The sequence below is a fragment of the Populus euphratica genome, unplaced genomic scaffold, assembly GCF_000495115.2.
Source record: "Populus euphratica unplaced genomic scaffold, PopEup_1.0 scaffold118.1, whole genome shotgun sequence".
NCBI classification, from domain to species: domain Eukaryota; kingdom Viridiplantae; phylum Streptophyta; class Magnoliopsida; order Malpighiales; family Salicaceae; genus Populus; species Populus euphratica.
Window position 1 is genome coordinate 138,725 of NW_011500007.1, and position 19,242 is coordinate 157,966.

General features: G+C 30.3%; 1 protein-coding gene across 2 annotated transcripts; it reads right to left on the reverse strand.

Moving 5' to 3' along the window:
• Window positions 1–11,889: 11,889 nt before the first annotated feature.
• CNX5 (co-factor for nitrate, reductase and xanthine dehydrogenase 5) lies at window positions 11,890–17,647 on the reverse strand. Of its 2 annotated transcripts, XM_011048412.1 has the most exons (12): window positions 17,297–17,647; window positions 17,092–17,184; window positions 16,341–16,396; window positions 15,860–15,924; window positions 15,561–15,635; window positions 15,376–15,454; window positions 14,890–14,928; window positions 14,645–14,753; window positions 14,137–14,255; window positions 13,918–14,034; window positions 12,098–12,526; window positions 11,890–12,053 (listed from the first exon to the last, which is right to left on the reverse strand). In XM_011048412.1, the coding sequence occupies exons 1-11, from the start codon at window positions 17,544–17,546 to the stop codon at window positions 12,134–12,136; spliced, it is 1,395 nt and encodes a 464-aa protein (XP_011046714.1). In that variant the 5' UTR covers window positions 17,547–17,647; the 3' UTR covers window positions 11,890–12,053; window positions 12,098–12,133. The 2 variants fall into 2 exon arrangements, with proteins under 2 accessions (XP_011046714.1, XP_011046713.1); XM_011048411.1 differs by having other exon boundaries at window positions 11,890–12,526.
• Window positions 17,648–19,242: the final 1,595 nt, after the last annotated feature.

Consider the following 19,242-nt stretch of genomic DNA (forward strand, 5'->3'; position numbering starts at 1 on the left):
CTTCTTCTTCTTCTTCTTCTTCTTATTATTATTATTATTATTATTATTATTTATAATTTATATAGATGACTTTGTTGTGGTTCGATCCCACTTTTACCTGGTTATTTACGACTTCGACACTTCTATATCAATCTTTTAATTGTGTCAGCGAACTAGATTTTCAGCCTAGATTCGCTCATATGGGTTAGCTTTTTACTCTCTTTTTTAATTTTTAAGGGGTAGACGATTGGTAATGTACCCTAAAATGTTTTTTTTTAAAAAGGACAAAACAAACATCGTGTCACTTGCCTCTCTTTAAATTTTAAAAAAATCAAGGGATGATTTTTTTATTTAAAAACTCATTTTCAACCAATTATTGACCCAAATTTTGACCAAAACATTTCATACATCTTAATAAACTTGTCTATGACTTCAAATAACACAAAAAAAAGGTCAAAAAAATTCAAAATCAAACAAAAAAATCCTTCTCATGCTCAGATCTTTCATCTTAGGCAATGAGAGAATGAAAGAACACCTAATAAGATTTCTTTTCATTGAATGTAACCTATTAATACTAAAATTGATGTTTGTTGTGATCAGAATTAATAACAGTCAAGATTTTTTTTGTTCTTTCATTAGAATCTAACAACTTTTTCGCTTATCTTTTAAATGAAGTTTCAAAAAAATAAAGTTTTTGGTCAAATTAAATTTGTAAAAAATTGAGAGATAATAAAGTTAAAATTTGAAAAGTACATAACAAGTAAAAAAAAATCACAAAATTGTCATTTCTACGATAAAAGACAGTTTCCTTTAAGTATATTATATAATTTATTTTGGTCAAAATATTTTTTAATTTTCTATGTTTTTTTAGTTGGTGAGAAAGTTACAAACCGCATAAGAAAGAGCAATATGGTTAATAAACTACTATTATATATATATGTCGTCTATATAAAACAGATCCCTCATAAGAAATTTAAAATGAAATCACAACATGCAAGAAGGAACACTCAAGCCCTATAAGGGGTGATCCTGGCAAGCGGATTAAAAAAGAACATATATAGATTCAACCGGAAAAGAAAAGAAAACAACTTGAGGTCTTAAGAAAACATTTTGAGCAACAATGATCAATTAATTAAGATCTTCACTTATTAAAGGTGGCTGAACTTCGAAGGGATGATGAGTCATAGGTGGATCAGGTAAAAGGTAGTGGAGGAAATGGCTAAGCATATCCACACATCCCATAAACACACCGGACTTTCCAGGGGCATCTGTTCCCACACTGGCCACAATTAAACGGGCTACGATTTGTATTAACACAGAACCCGCGGCAACATTGCCGAGTAAACGAACATCTAATTCCGCAGAAACCGCAGTTACTAACATCTGAAGAGACATCAACACATTGATTTCTACAACACTGCACTCGAGCTGAAGATGGATGCAGTCCCTCTCTGCATATCCACGGCGTACTCCGACACCCGGGGGGCCGTGGTCGTGGGCCATGGTTCATTACTTTCTTTAGCCATGGGGATGTTGATGAGCCAGTTGTGAAGTTGTTCTCTTCTTCGAGTATTGGATTTCCTTTTGTTGACTTACATATTATGGATACGAGCAAGATAGCAATTACAGCTTTGCCGAACCGCATGATTTAGACGCGCAAGCAGCACTGGACACACACCCAAAACAAACGAAGGTAGTATATATAAGAGCTCAATTCAGTTTTGATCTTCGCCGTCCACAGATACTTGAAGGGGCGTTCATGTTTTCCTTGCATGGCTAAACAAATGAATTCTCGTGTTCTCAGAGGTGAAATTACTAACTACGTGATTTGGAGAGGGTTGCTTCCTTTCCTCTGCTCCTAAAGGCTGGTCTTTTGCTTTTACAAATCCCTGATTAAAGGATCTGGGTAACTGGTGTGACCCAAACCTTTTTTCGCTCAGTATTAATAATTAAATATTATTTCAACATAAAGAAGGGCCATTGTTCGTTAGATTTGATAGAATTAAGGGGCTTTTCCTTTTCCTTGGTCTCTGGTACCATATGGTAAACATGAACTGCATCACATTCCATGCAACCCTACTCCCTCTGCTATTAGCAACCTGACATAACAGTCATTGAATGATTATAGTCGAGAACTAGCCGTTTAATCCGCGATTCACAGCGGATTATATACTTTTTTTTTAAAAAAAAAAATAGTAGGTATGAAAGTTACTTAAATATGTTTTTATATATATAAAGAATTTTAAAGTGTAAATTAAAAGGTTTATGAAAGCAAAATTAAGATATTCTATAACATAAAAGGAGACATGTATTTTATGTTTAATAAACTTATTTATTTAAATAAATAAGAGATTAATCTACATTCTGAAAAACTTATAACTTAAAAGATAAATATAAATAGAATTGACTGAATAAATTCATACCATGAAAAAATATTACGCAAGGCTAAACACAACAACAATATAATTTAAACATGATTATTTTTTTACATTCTGAAAAATTTATAACTTAAAAGATAAACATAAATAGAATTGACTGAATAAATTGAAAAAATATTACGCAAGGCTAAACACATCAACAATATAATTTAAACATGATTATTTTTAATTTTTAAAAATAAGCTTTATTTGTATAAAAAATATATATTATAGATGAATTAGAATAATACTTTAAAAAATAAAATAGAAACATAACAACTAAAAAATATATATTAAAAAAAAAACATACAAAAATCATAATCTAAATCAAGAGACCATAATAAACTAATAGAAAAAACTTGAAGGTAATCACAAAACCAATGTTAAAAAAAAAAAAAACTAATGCAGAACAATAAAATAGTATGAAGCCGAATTCCTAATAAATTAAATGTCAAAAGATAAAATTAAGAAAAGAAATTTACACAAAAGTATAAAAAAAAATAAGGGTGAGAAAAAACATTGATTAGAGGGATAAAAATTTTCAATTAGAGGGTTTAATTGAATTACAAAATGGCTTTAATAAAAAGAAAAACAAATTAAGGGTCAACTGGAAACAAATAAAGCAATAAAAAATTTGATTAAATGATAAAATTGAAAGAAAATAACTTCAACAAAAGTACCAAGAAAAAAATTAGAAATTTTAAAAAATAAGGATCGAAATAAAAAACCAAACATATGAGAAATTGCAATTGAAGGACTAAATTGAAAAGAATAAAAACTTCTATAAATGAAAAAAAATGAAATAAGAAATTAATAGATTGAGGAATGAAATTAAAAAGTAAAAAATAAAGAGGATAATGGTGTATGTTACCTATCAGGAGAGAGAAAAAAAATCAAATGATCATCGGTGATAATCTGACTATCGTCAATTGCCATATGCCACTCCAAATGAAAAGGGATACTATGACGTATCTGAAAAGACGACAGAAGGTTAGTTATATTCACCGAGTGGCATCAGATGTGTTGCCTGAATGGTGTAGATGTCACTCACGCGTTAGGGCGTGCTGAGCATACTCCAACAACTTTAAACATTAAAAAAATTTTAAAAAATTAAAAATACAAAAATACCCCCATGACCCTGATAATTACACAAAATAACCATATGATGGTATGAAAATACCCCCAAATGCTAAGCTTATTTTTTTTTACTTTTCAAGGTTAAAGATGTAATGGCATTGTATATTACAATTCAAAAACCCCAAAACATATTATCCAGCAGCACAATAATTTTTTGACTGTAGGGCCAAATATGCATTTTTACTATCAAGAAGCTAATGCAAAGTCAAGAAAGCCCTTGGTCAATAGTTCAATATTTTGTTGACTTTAAGGGAAAATAGTATTTTTACTATGTAAAAAAATAAAAAAGACATCAACACCCACACCCAAAAGGCTTAATTTTTGAAAAAAAGGGCACAAAGATAATATTACTATAGCCTAAGACATATTATGTTATGAATTAGGCTATAATAAAAACACTCATGACATTTAATCATTTATAACTTTTCTAATATTTGGGGGATCATAACAAGATTGCTAGGCATTGTACTTAATATTCAAATATAAATCAATCAATTATTGAATTGATAATAAACTAATTTATTTATTCCTATTTTATTTAAGATTATGATTTATATTTGGACCAACTTATTGTAGAATCTAATGGGTCACACATATAAGAACCATTAGTTAGAAATTAAAATGGAATGATTAATCAAGTGTGACTTGATTGTAAATAAGTTTTATAAATTAAGGACTAGAATGTAATTAATATATGAAATTACAATTCTAGACTTAGAAACAATCAAGTAAGGACTTGATTGAATAAATTTCAAAAATTAGCCACTTGGGTGATATTAGAAAGGGAGATAAGAACATTTGGGTGATATTAGAAAGGGAGATAAGAACAAACAATATTATTTAAGGAAAAAATTGATATTTTGTTATTTATAAGGTTTTTAAGTTTTCTATAAATAGAAATTATGCCTCTTATTTTTTAAGGTGAGAAAAGTACAATACATAAATACTTAAAATGCAAAATAAAAAAAATTAACACTCTAAGGTATAACAATTTTTATCTTCTAAAAGGGTTTAGGAGATTTTTTTTTATTGGTGGTTTGTGTAGATTATTGTTAGAGGTTAGATACCTGGACGACTTGTGATTTGTGATAACCTACCTTTTAACAAATATTCAAAACCAAAAATAACGTTTGATCTTTAGGTAATGTTCGTACAAACCCTAAATAACTCTAGATATGTCTAAAGAGATCCTTAGGATTTTAAAAATATTTTAAATTTATAGTTTTCGCTACATATATGTGTTTTATAAAACCCAACATTGTGAATATGAGGAAGGAAAGGTTTCTTGAACAAAGAAGATCAAAATTTATACCTAAAAAAGATGGTCCTTTTCAAATTATAAAGAGGATTAATGACAGTGTATACAAAATGGATCTATTATGTAACGGTCTGGCCTAACATGCTGTATATTGTCCGCTTTGGGCCTTTATGTTCACCTTTATCTAAGGCTTCCACCAAGGTCCCCCTCACAGTTTTGTTTTTGGTAGCCAAGCATAACCCTAAAACACGTACAACATGTTAACAACCACCACCACTTATAAGGCTTTGGCTCTGGACGCTCACTTCCAATGTGGGATCTCACAATCCCCCCACCTTAAGACTAGTCGTCCTTGGCTTTGATATCAAATGTAACGACCTGGCCCAACATGTTGTATATTGTCCATTTTGGTCCTCTTAGTTCACCCTTATCTAAGGCTTCCACCAAGATCCCCCTCACAATTTTGTTCTTAACAGTCACGCATGATCTCAAAACGAGAATAACATGTTAGCGACCAGCACCACTTATAAGGCCCTGGCTTTGGACACTTGCTTTCGATATGGGATCTCACATATCATGTGAGCATAGTGTTAGTGCTATATTCAATGTTTCTAATCTTTTTTTATTTGATGCAAGTGATGATTTAAGAATGGATCCTTTTAATGAGAAAAGGAATATGTGATCCAAACAACATTGAGATATTCGTTACATGTTTCAATTGGTCTAGTGATAAAACTTTTGGCTAAAATGTTCAAATAGGCTTTCAATAGACTTCTTTAACACTAGATTTCAAGAAGATATTAAATAATAAAGAGCAAGACTTGAATAATTTAATTCATGTTCAAGAATGGCCTATTGGTGGACATTCAAACATTACAAAAAGATTGAAATAAGTAGATTTAAATTTGTTAATTTTGACCTTTTACTACTATTTTTGTCATAACTTGAGCTAAAAAAATAATTTTAATACTATTAAACTTGCATTGGAAAGTAATCATCCTTATCTTTCAAGTGACATATGACATTCCTTCAATTCATTAAGATGAGAAAGAATCATATATTTAAAGTTGGGCTTCGATTTTATTAACTAATTACAAAAACAGCTTTAGTCTTATTTAAATTAGTTGGTCTATTGTTTTATTTATCTTTTAGTTATTACTAGGCTTTTTAGAGATATTAGAGCATTTATTTAAATTTAGGTTCTTTAGATTATTATTATTATTTATTAAGTTTATCTATATCCATGAGGGATATTCTATTAGACTTAGCACTTTTTCTAGTATAAATATTCTTTTGTAGAAACTTTTAGAGTTTAGACTATTTTTAATTAAAAAGTCGCTATTCTTATTATATTTTGTATGGTTGAGTGATTCTCATACTAATTTCTTGATTGAACTTGCAAACATTTTAAAAGATTAATCAACTTTGTTATAATTTTATATCACTCGTTTACATCTCTTATAATCATAAAATGGGGGTGATTATTGCATATAGCTTTGGTTTTCTGAGATGGGTTCTTATTGAATAAAGTTGCAAACTATTCAAAGTTTTAGTGTATCTTAGGAGGTGTTCACATCATATTATATATGGTTCAATTTCTATAATTTTTGTATCTCGGTATAGATTATTATTATATCAAGTTCAATCACAAGCCTAAATCTAACTTTTTTAAAAAATATTAATTTAACAATGAGTTTCTAGATTTTTATATCCACATATTTTAGATTACAACTTTTCATAGTGATGCTGAAAATCCTGAATATTCGAATCTAACTTTTTAAAAAAATATTAATTTAACAATGAATTTCTAGATTTTTATATCCACGTATTTTAGATTACAACTTCTCATAGTGATGCTGAAAATCCTGAATATTCAGCCGCAATATAACATGTTATTAGGATGTTCCTGAATTTACTGCGCAGGTGTTGTGGCCTCCGGTTTACCTCAAAGGTTGAAGTTTGCTGTGTATGGGAGGGAGGCTTATAACTTTAAGATATGAGAAAATATTGTTTGTAACCTGGAATGTGTCAGTGGCGCATGTTGAAGAGAAGGAAAACAAAGGTGGAGATTTACATGTGTTTGAAGTTGTGAATACCGAGATAATCCCAAAAAAACACATATATTAACATGGATCCAGTCTCAACCAAATAAATCATTGTAACTGGCTTAATTTATTGGCTTATGGCTAGGCTCAACCTCATGAACACAATGTTGCTCTTGTTTTTTTTTTAGAAACCACAAGGACACTCGTTGAACTACTATCACTAGCTTGATCCCTAAATGTTATGGATGTAATTTCATCATTTTCAGCTTAGTTTTTCATCTTTATTGTTATGGATCCTCTTCGTAAGCTCGACCAAACTTAAACACCGTTTGGATATGGTTTCTGAAAATGACACTTATTGGTAGACTATTTCTAAAATTAGATTTCAATTCAAGACTCTCAAGTAGATAATGAGTTCTATCGAATTCTACCCCTTTTGTCCCATAAGATGAAGCCTTTTTTTCTTCTTTTTTGAAGTTGGATATATTTCATTAAAAATTTGTGAAGAGTCTAGACCGAAAAATCAATCGAGAAATACAGAGTGCTTAAAAGACTCGACTGAAACAAAATTCTTTTAGATACTCCACTGAAATGGGATTTTTTTTTTTTTTATCTGGGGGCAACTTTGAGGTTAATCCTGTAACAGAGTAAGAACAAGGAGAAGAAATATATAGAAAGAGTTTTTTTATGTATTTTTTTAGAAGATACATTTCACTGTTACATCATATAAAGTGATTTGAATCAAGGGATTGTAGTGTGTACAGAATCCCTTGATTCAAATCGTTATATTTTAGGATACATAAATGATAAGATATTCACTCAATTCTTAAAATATCTCTTTTGGATATGTCTAATATGATATAGTAGATAAGATCCTATACTTTCTCTTTGTATATGAGTAGAAGATTTACATCCATTTAAATCTACTAATGGTACTAGTACAAGAAAATTTAAGTGTGCGACAAACAGGATAAAGAGAGCACATGGAGCCACATGCTACCACTCATTCACAGAGCACTTCGCTGGGGGCTTGTGACCACAAATGAGGCACCAAAAAATTAATGAGTTGTCTCTCACTCTCTTGTGCCCGCCCTGATATGTCCTGTCCTCTTCCTTCTTTCACTTGCACAAGTTCAAATTTGATTTTGAAATCAAATATTATAGGGCTGCATTGTGACTTACAAAATGACATGTAATAAAGTTGCTACCTTAATGTTCTTTCATATGTAGGACAAGAGGAGTTGGGATGTATTCAGATAGTCAGCTACCCTAGTTTTCACTTGACACTTCAAAAAATGTAACCTTCAGGCTAAAATGAAGAAAAATGACAAATAATAGAATCTAGTATTTTCAAACTGATTCTATTGATAATGTGAATGTGTTCTGTTGGTAGGTGTGCCCTCATAGACAGGCCATCTTGCTTGGGAATCTGTGTTCTTTTACTTGTGGTTCATGAAGCAATAAGATTTCAGGACCTTTGTCTCTCACTCTCTTGGCCCTGATATATCCTGTCCTCTTCGATCACTTGCACTAGTTCAAGTTTGATTTTGAAATCCAATATTATAGGCCTGCATTATGACTTAAAAAAATGACATGTAATAAAGTTGCTACCTTAAATGTTATTTCATATGCAGGACATTGCTTGTATATTACTGGTTTAAGAGGAGTTGGGATTTATTCAGATACCCTAGTTTTCACTTGAATCTTTAAAAACTGTAACCTTAAGGCTAAAATGAAGAAAAATGACAAATAAAAAAAATTTAATTTACTGATTAAATTGTTCGTGAGATTCCTGCTCCATCTCGGGCTAAGACTGCATGAAATGTTGTTGTAGGAAAATACACCAATGAAAGGTTGTTTCTCACAAGAGGACCAGAGCAAGCATTGGCAATGGGAAAATGAGTATAGGCGCATGAGGCAAAGCAGTGCTAACAGATGTGTCATGCTTGATGGGTGGAGTAAGCTTGATAGGAAAGAGATGAAGTCAAGACTCCACCTAAAATGGAAGGGCCAGATGAAAGAGGAATGGTGGAACCACAAGAAAGAATGGTCTTCCTACAGTGCTATAAAGTGTATTTAAGACAAGTGTGGTAAACTTTGACATTATTATTTAGTTTGTGTTTTTTTTTAATTTAGTATTTAAAAATTTATTACACTTGAACTAATTTGATTCAGTTAGATTAATCGATTAAAAGATAAAAAAAATTCAGTGATGACATGTTTTATGCATAAAACTCGAACATAAAATTTTATTTTTTTTTAAAAGGACATTGAACCATTTTTGTTAAGTTTTTTAGGGTGTTGTTTAAAATCTAGATTGAGCAAGATTTGTAGCTAAATTATGGAGTTTGCATCGAGTGAATTACTTGTAGAACTAAAAGAAAATGTTAAATTGTATAAGAAAGAAATTAATAAAATAAATCAAAAGCTATAAAAAAATAAAGCTGTAAAAAACTAGTAAATTACGCGATACGAAAACATAAGCATAGAGTTTAAAACAATTGCAAAAGGCTAAAGAAAGTTTGTATTAAAACTATTGTATCCAGCAGGCCAAAAAAATACAATTACGATGTTGCTTTATTTATACTATTCTAATACCTAAGGCTTATTTCATTACAAGGAAAAATAATTGACTTAGGAGTCAGCTCCTAGCTAAAAGCCATTAATTAGGACAAATATTATTGTTTAAACTAAAAAAAAATTAATTATGCATGCTTTAAAATAATCCGTTTCAATATTCTAATAAGAATACAATATCAATAAACTGCTAAAATTCAATATCAACAAGCCAAACATCCGTCAAAGTACTTTGTTAGAGTAGTGTTTGAAAATATAGTTAATAATTATTTTTCAAATTGTTTTTATAATATATAAAAATAATAATTTTTATTTTAAAAAAATTATTTTTGATATCAAACATCAAAATGATCAAAAAATAAAAAAATAAAAAAAATAAAAAGAAATTATGAAACACAATTTTATCCGCAAAAACAAACAGGTCATTTCTTTGTTAAAATAGTGTTTGAAAATATAGTTAATAATTACTTTTCAAATTATTTTTTTCTTAAATATATGAAAATAAAATTTTTTATTTTTTAAAAAAATTATTTTTGATATCAAACATCAAAATGATCAAAAAATATAAAAGTTATTCAAATAAAAAATTTTAAAAGTTTAAAAAAATCACGAAACACAATTTTATCCGTAAAAACAAACAGGTTATTTCTTTGTTAAGATAGTGTTTGAAAGTATAGTTAATAATTGTTTTTTAAATTGTTTTTTCTTTTAAACATCAAAATGATCAAAAAATATAGAAATAATTCAAATAAAAAAATTTTAAAAATTATGAAACACAATTTTATCATTTCTTTGTTAAAATAGTGTTTGAAAATATAGTTAATAATTACTTTTCAAATTCAAAATAATCAAAAAATATAAAAATAATTCAAATAAAAAAATTTAAAAGATCACGGATTACAATTTAAGAAACAAGTCATTTCTTTGTTAAGATATTGTTTGAAAATATAGTTAATAATTATTTTTCAAATTATTTTTTTTTAATATATGAAAATAATAATTTTTATTTAAAAAATTATTTTTGATATCAAACATCAAAATAATCCAAAAATATAAAAATAATTCAAATAAAAAATTTAAAAAAATCATGAAATATAATTTTATTCGCAAAAACAAATAGGTTGTAAATACTATTTAAATCAAAATAGGTGAAAACATCAAGAAACTACCAAGGCTGGATGTTAAATTAAAAAGAAGATGAGCCAATAACTATGAAGAAAAACAGAAAGAATTAACCCAAGAATTAAAAAAGGGGACGCAATAGATGATTTTATCCCTTCACACTACCATACACAGGCAACAAAATCCAATACAAACAAATAAATAGCTACTTGCCAAAATCTAGTTATTTTCAGCTGCGAGAATTTGTAATTGGCCCATAACACCCAAAATCTCATTCATTCTTGCCCACTGCCACATCTCCATGAGGTGGATTTGCTTAAACTATTAGCTACTTGCCATCCTTTCTCCAAGACAACTTCAGCAAATCGTGCTTGCGAGTTTCTCTGATTCAAATAATTATGAGAGCTTGAATTGCTTGATTGATTAGCATATGAAAAGGATTTTAACTATATTATTGTATATATTTATATAGGATGCCTTATATGCTTATACTTTAGGATATTAATTATTATATATCCTGAAATTAAAGGGCATAGGTTTTTAAATATACGATTAAATTGAATTAAAAAAAAGGTTATATATTCCTACACCAAATGAATGATAAGAAATTCTATCAAATCACAATTTTAGATTAACTATCTCTTAAATACAAACATGTCGAATACAAGCTCTGATAGGTGAGAAGGGATTAGGGTTTGAAAAAAAAAATTATACCTAGTTTGCTAATGTAGTTTAGAAATTTAGTGTTCAAACTAGTTCTCTGTTTAATTTGAATGGTTTTAGAGGTTTTAAATAAAACTCAAATCAAACCGAATATTTTTTTGTTTTTTTAATAGGGATTTTTTTAATTTTTGTTTTTTTATTTAATTTTATTTGGTAGGCATTGCTTTTCATGTCCCTTCCACCGTTAAACTACATTGCCTTTCAATTTTAGCCTCACAAACGTCACCTTATTTTGAGCCATTGGTTTCCACACAATAATTCTCCAAGCTAATTTCCCAATCCAAATAATCTTCCTCATGCATCTTTTCATGAAAATCAGTACCCTCGAGTCTACTTCCAACCCCATTTAGATTCAGGGCATTATACTAATCGCTCCTCCAATCCACCTCATGCACGGGACCAGCTTCTTGAGAAGGGTTTCTTCATAATTAGGTTCATCGTCAAGACCGCCTTCGAGCATGTTAACAACTTGCGACAAATCCTCATCAAGCAACTCTTCTTGAGGACCAAGACTGCCTCTTCCACGTCCCCTACAGCATCCAATCATAGCTTATAATCAACACCAGAAGTGAATTCTAGGACCGCATTTACTCTGTTACCAAAACTTGACATGGCATGGAGAGAATGATGATGAAGGTGCTGGAACAAAGTTCAAACTTAAAGATTATAAGAAACTCGAGTGCAAATACATTTTGTGGAATTTGCCAAGAAGTTATCTTTCACTAAAGTTCACTGCTTGTAATGACAGTTCCCTGCTTATTTTAATTCGAACAGCAGGGGAGAAGTTGATAGCTAGATAGAACTTCTCTTGGCAAACCATTTATGTAAAAATATGATCATCATACAAAAATAATGGCAAAAAAATAAAATGTTTTCTAATAGGTAGGGATATTCGGATCGACATCACGTGCCCAGGCCTCCAACCCTCCAATTATATCTCTGGCTGAAGTGAAGCCCACTTTGTGCAACAATTGAACAGCCATCTGTGAATCATTACCTCGTCTGCATATCACATACAGACTTGCACTAGATTCAAAGCCACTATGCTTCCGCTTTTCTTCTTCCTTTAAAGCTGATGAGATCTCAGCTAACCTAGACTCTAGACTTGATAGTGGGATATTCATGGCATTGGGAAGAGAAACAATCTTGAATTGGTGTGCAGGCCGTACGTCTACCAGCACATGAGCCTCCCCTTTAACAATTCTCTCTTTCAACTCTCTGCTGTGTATCCTGTGATCTTCTGGAAGCAGGTTCAGCATCAAGGGAGCCTGCATTCAGTTAGGAAGACGTGTTACATCTAGAGAACAATAATTTCCAGGAAAGAGAAAAAAAAAAAAAAAGTGGGACGCAAACCAAACCACTATGCAATCGAATCCATTAGAACATGCTGCCACTTAATACTCTGCTTCTTAAGAAATCACCGATATTAAATAACTAAAATCAGCATCCCTTTAATTTTTGAAAATGATCCCACTACAAAAAGGTCTTTCTTTTGCTCCTCAACTGATATTTTATTAGAATCAAGACCTGAGAATTTGGCGTCCATGAACAACTACCAGCAAGCTTTGGCTGATGTGGCTACATGTCAGCAAATCAGCCTTCAGCTTTTGCAATTAGTTTAAGGGAGGGTAATCAATAGAAACCTGATTAGTTGAGGGGGGCAAACTATGAGAATTTTCAGTTTAGGAGGCCAATTTCCAATGGGGTAACTTCATGTTTTAGCCATGTAGATAAAGACCCATTAGAACAGATCTGTTACAATTAGATGACTTGATTTACTGAGATAAGAACAAAACAAAAGGTAAGCAAGAAAATAAAAATAAAAACAATTCTTGGGTGCTGTTTGGTATACCTGTAGTTTCCTTTTCCTCTTTCTTTTTATTCTTGTGAACAATTTTAAAAATTAAAGCAGGGTTTAAAAACAACAAAAAGTGATAGTGTTATCTATTTTGGTTTAAAAACAACATGACCACCACCATACTACCACATCACCACCAACACCACCACCAATACATCACTATCACTACTATAGCCACCACAACCATCACTTTCACTGTCACTTTACCACCTCCTTTAATATTACCAACCAACATTATTCCAGCCCAACCACCATAATCATTACCTCTATAACCTTCACAAACATATAATGAAAATCTGTTATTGTCATTTTATTATGGTCACTTCTATCATATCATTATCAGCCATTACAATTAACATTATCTACAAAAAATATAATAATTACCATTAATTTGGTATGACTATTATTAGCATTACATCAATCATTACCATGTCATTACCAGAACCGCCATGCCACCATTTCATTACTATAATTAAATATGCAATATTATTAATTTTTATATTCTAACTAATAATGTATATTTATATTTCTTAAATTAAATTAAATTTTTTCTGTCTAATAACTTTTCCTTCATTTATCTTTGTTAGAAAAATAAATAATTGCCACAAACTATAAACAAGAAACATCTGAGAACAAAAAATCATACCAGACAACCCTAGTTTGTTTCTCTTTTGGGTTACAAGACCTCTAAATGAACATTAAAGGTTGGAAATAGGAAATAAGTGAGGAAGTTATTGCATCTAAACAATTTAAAGTTGGAAACAAAAATAAATAAATAAAAGCAAGGAAAAGCAATAATACCACCGACAATGGAGACTGAGTGAACTTCTCATAATCAAAATCTTTAAATTGTTGCTGGGTGAAAGCTGAATTTTCTCCACATACTTCACATTGTAATGATCTACCTCTGATCTTGACCTAAGTAACAGTCAACAATAGAGTAAATTAATTACTTCAATAGAACATCATTAGAACAAACCACTTAAAATGGCTTTTAAAGATAAGAAGGATGGATTATACAATACGAATTCGAGCTGACAATGCATCAAAAAGAAGCATCCGTTCTGATAGTGGTTCACCAACAGCACTTGCAATTTTAATGGCCTCTAATGCTTGGAGACAGCCTATGATGCCAGGCACTGCAATATGAACAAATCACCAGGAGTCACATGCACACTCATCTATTATCAAAGTGTACAAGTATAGCAGCAGAATGAGCAGAATAATATAAACATCAAACAAATGCATCTATGCTCTCTTTAGCTGAATGACAACTAAACAAGAGCAGAGGTTTTCTAATATGCACAAAATTCTATCATAATAATAGGCATATTGGAATGAAAATGAATTTCTATAGGATCAAGAAAAAAATCTTCCAGACTGGCAATGGCTCTTATCATACTCCAACACATAACGCATCAACCTAAAATTCCCTAGTGAACTAAGCTAGTGATGACATATATACATATGGCATTAGACAAGAATTTAAAACTAGCTCAACCTTAGTAATAAGGACTTATTGACATACCCACTCCAAGAACTCCACTATCAGCACATCTTTGACATGCAGTTGTAGGTGGAGGAGTAGGAAAAAGGCATCTATAGCATGGACCTCTGTTGTGATTATAGACTGTGAGCTAAACAACAAATTTACACAGAATTATAATTGAAGTCTTCACAGAATATTTATAACACTGTACATTACAATTGTAAGTGGACCATTATAGGTTTTCTTGTATGCTTTAGAAAGAATATGACAGCAGCATAATATACCTGCCCTTCCAATCCCAATGCAGCGCCTGAAACAAGTGGCTGCATGTAGATAAATGGAACGTGATTAGCGCTCAAAATGAAAAATTAGATGACAATAGATCAATGTTTCAATCTGTAATGCACACATACACACCAGAGCATATCTATATGCAGAAAATCTGACAACATATGTTTCAGTGGAATACGCACCGTCACAACTCATTGTTAGCATAAACCAGAACAACCCTGCCTCTAGGAAGTAATATTTAATTACATCAATGTTTTATTGTTATTACAAAGTTATAGTGTTTCGTGTAACAAAATAACCTACATATCACTTGAATCAAGTCCAAATTATTCCACAATAGAAAATATTTTAGTACTCAATGTTTTAAATTCAGAATATAGTCTTTTGTGCAGTGATTTCAACAAGCACACGCTTCGAGGAATTAAATAGAAAAAAGAAAAGAAATGAAAAACACTTCAAGATACCAATTTAGAATTTACCTTCCCCAAAACCACACAACAATCACTGATCATGTATCGACTTGGAGCATTGTCTGTTGCATCTACTATTATGTCATATCTAACAAAGTCGGCAGTTATGGAAACTACAATTCTGGCTGGGTTTTTTTTTTAAAATGTTAATTATGGAGAGAAGCTGTAATTTGGATTTATCATTTCAAGGATACTGGCTCAGAATTTCCAAAGCATTGGATGTGCGTAAAGCTTCTTGGTGTTCCACAATTTGAATTGTAGAATTGATCCTTCAAAAAGACAAATATTGAACAGATGTAAAATAATTGCATTAAAAATAGGAACTGGAACTTCTAAGGCTCGTTTGATGAGAATGAATTCATCACTCGCAATACAAGTACAAAGTTGTTTTATTAATTTTTTTTACTAGACTTGCAGCTTGAGATCAAATATTAGCTATGGAACTTGAGATCAATTAATAGAAGCAGACAGATAATCCAAAATGCACACATACGAGCGACAGGCAGCAGCAGCAGATTTCACTTTTGGCTGACCAATATACGCTTCTGTGTGTATAACCTAAGCACAACAAATAACTATAGAAGTAAGTTGAATAAAATTTCTGGAAAAATAACCAATGAAAACACGAATATGAGGAAAATATATTCGATGACTTATGGAATGATGGAATGATTAGAGCTCCAAGATGGCGACTTTGTTTGACACCCATGCACAATAACTGCATAAGAAAATGCAGAGAACTCTATTTTCATTCCTTTACTATCCTAACTACAAAGTCTTTATGTTGTCTTTGCAAAATAACATTTATAAACCGAAATAATACTGATCATATAAGAATGGAGTCATATACATTGGCACTTTAGCACCTGCAAACACCCTCCCCTCATCTGAAAAATAACACAGCTTAGATTTTTCTCGTAACTACTTATGAAACAATAAAATGATTTTCAATGCAAACATTTCCAGCTTTGTACCTGCCTGTGCATATTATTCAGCTCAACAACATCATGGTCAACAACACCTAATTGACCTACAAAGAAAAACACAGAGCATTAACAAATAGGAAGCAAAAGGAAATAAGAAGCACTGCAATAGCATATTTGGGCCTGTTTGAAAATGTGGTAGAGGTTGCTTTTCAAAGTGTTTTTCACTTAGAAAAGCATTAAAATAATCTTTATTTTTATTTTTATTTTAAATCCATTTTTGATATTGGCATATCAAAACTATCCAAAAAAATTCAAAAGCGCATTGGAATGCAATGCCAAACAGGACCAAAATGTGTTAGGACTTAACTTGGGCCAATCAACTACTTAAGAAATATGTATTGAAATCATGATATAAACACACAGACATATATATCAATCTGCTAAAAGACCCATTTGATGCCCACCCCAGATGATAAAAGAGGAATTTTTAACCATCTTCATGACTTCCCATAGAAGATGCTACAAATTGAGAAACCAACTTCAATAATTTGGGCAAGAAAATCATTAGACACAAAAAGCAAAATTTACCATATTCATCTCCATGAATGAGTAACAACCCCTTTCCCTCCCGCATGCTCCCAACCTCCTACCATACCACTTTTTGGCTAGTTTTTTTTAAACTACTAAAGTATAATGTTACATCAGCGAAAGCGTAAATCAAGCATAAGTATTTTGCAACTAGTCACTGCTGGTGATAAATGAAAATTTAATTCAAAGAAGAGAAAGACTGACTCAATACCAACACCACAAGCTGCAAGATATAACAGCGCAGGCGAACCCAACCCTCCGGCTCCAACTACTAAAATCGAAGACTTCAACAGATTTGACTGACCTGAATCTCAGGAGAGAAAAAAACATTAATTCTGACAAGGAATGTAGTTTGAACTGAAGGTTTTTTTCAAGGAAAAAAAAAAAACCAACAACATATTATACATAAAGAGAACCTTGAACTCCGAAAGAGGGGAGCAGCAGCTGGCGACTGTAACGGTATATCATATCAGGTGATAATCCGTGAACGAAGCCGGTGGATATTGAAGGACAGGAAACGTTGTTTTTCTCAAAATTCAAGTGACGGAGCTGAGCTTCGAGAGCAGAAATTCGATTGTCTAAGTCGCTCCTCGTAGCCTTTAATGTTTCAATTTCGCTGAGGATTCTAGCAGCTTCACCTCCCTTTGACTCCATTTTGTTTTCCATTCTTTTATTTTCGTTCTTGTTTTTAGACAATCGAGTTTAACGAAGACTTGGCAAGAAGGCAGATAAAACCCTAACTCACTTCTACCATTCCGATGGTTTTTCTAGTTTTTTATTTATAGGAGTTGTAAAAGGTTGCTTTCAGCGCGACATTGAATCATTTTTTTTTAAAATATATATAAAAAAATATATTCCTTCCACTATAAGAATTTTTTCAGGATTTCTGCGTAAACTTGTGACTCAATGACTTTTTTTTTATTTAATTATATAGTAAAGAAAATATAATTATTAATTTAAAATAAAAGATGAAATTCATAAAAGAAATTCAGAAAATTCAACGTTGAGAAATAATATTTTTTTAAAAAAAAATAACTTTCTTTTAAGAAAACAAAAAGAAATTCCTAATTAATAATTCAAATATCTAATAAAATTAAATTAAACTAAAAATTCTTTTAAACTTCTTCATCCTTAAATATTTTTATTTTCTTTTATATATCATGTTTTATTTAAAAATGTCCCTCAACTCATAAAAAGAAATTAATTTTTAAGAAAAACTCAGCCATAAAATAATAAAAAAATAAAAATCTTAAAAAAAATAAAACCTAAAAAACATTCATTGCATAAAAGAAAAAAATCAAATACCATGACTCCTCTTTTATATTAATATAGAATCTATCGAGAAAATTATTGATATGTCTTATTGAGAGAAATACAACTTTCAATAATTAAATAATGTCTTCATAATAATCTTAAATTAAAAAAAATTGATTGAGCACAACATAACTTATTAGATTATTAAATTTTATCATCAGCGCACAATCCTCTTAAAGATTTTATTATTGTTTATTTATTATTTATCATGTTTGCATAGCTGAAATTGAATAGATGTTGATTAGGTTTCTTCCGATACAATAGGATGGGTTGGGCTAAAAATAATTTAATATAAAAAATTTATAAAAAAAATCATATAAACATGTGGATCTAGATAACAATTTAAAAAAAATAATAACATATTATATTGGTTCAGGTTAACCTAATAAACTTATAAATCTGGTAATGAAATAGTGATAGCAACATAAAAAATAAAAAATAATTGAGCATAAAAAATATATTGATAATAAAAATAGACACCCATAAGATTTAATATCAACCAAATATTAGGATGTTTGTCCAAAACTATAATGATCCTACAAAAACCAAACTAAAACATAACATGAATATCAATTCAAAATAAATCAAATGTTAAATAATGATATTGAAAAAAGCAATCTAGAAATTTTTTTTTAATAAAAACTCAATGTTAAATGATAAAATATATATTCAAAAACAAAAAAATAGTTTAGTTTAACCTTTTTTTAATAATTATATGAAAAGGTCAATAAAAATAATACACCCAACATTATGGTTGACCTTCCCTCTTTCCTAAAAAGAAAGGTTTTTTTGGGTGTTATAAAAAGGGAAGAAGGGAGTTTAAAACTTATGAAAATAAATCACCACTTAATATTTAATATTATGATCATTAAAAATCTTAATTGCTCTTTAAAGTTCTAAGATAAAGAACTGGTTAAGCTATAGAGAAAATATTATCACTCTGAAATAACATACTTGAGCTAAGTTACACTGCTACTTGTTTTTTTATTTCTAATGGTTTATTATATCTAATCTATTAGTAATTTTCCTACATAAGTAATAATTGATT

What these genes read in the sequence shown, in the direction of transcription:
- CNX5 (XM_011048412.1), bottom strand. Translation starts at nt 17,546, where the DNA reads ATGGAAAACAAAATGGAGTCAAAGGGAGGTGAAGCTGCTAGAATCCTC. An exon ending in TAGTGGAGTTCTTGGAGTGG is followed by an intron (nt 14,256 to 14,644) that starts GTATGTCAATAA and finishes TTCATATTGCAG; the next exon opens with TGCCTGGCATCATAGGCTGT. An exon ending in TGTCAGCTCGAATTCGTATT is followed by an intron (nt 14,035 to 14,136) that starts GTATAATCCATC and finishes ACTGTTACTTAG; the next exon opens with GTCAAGATCAGAGGTAGATC.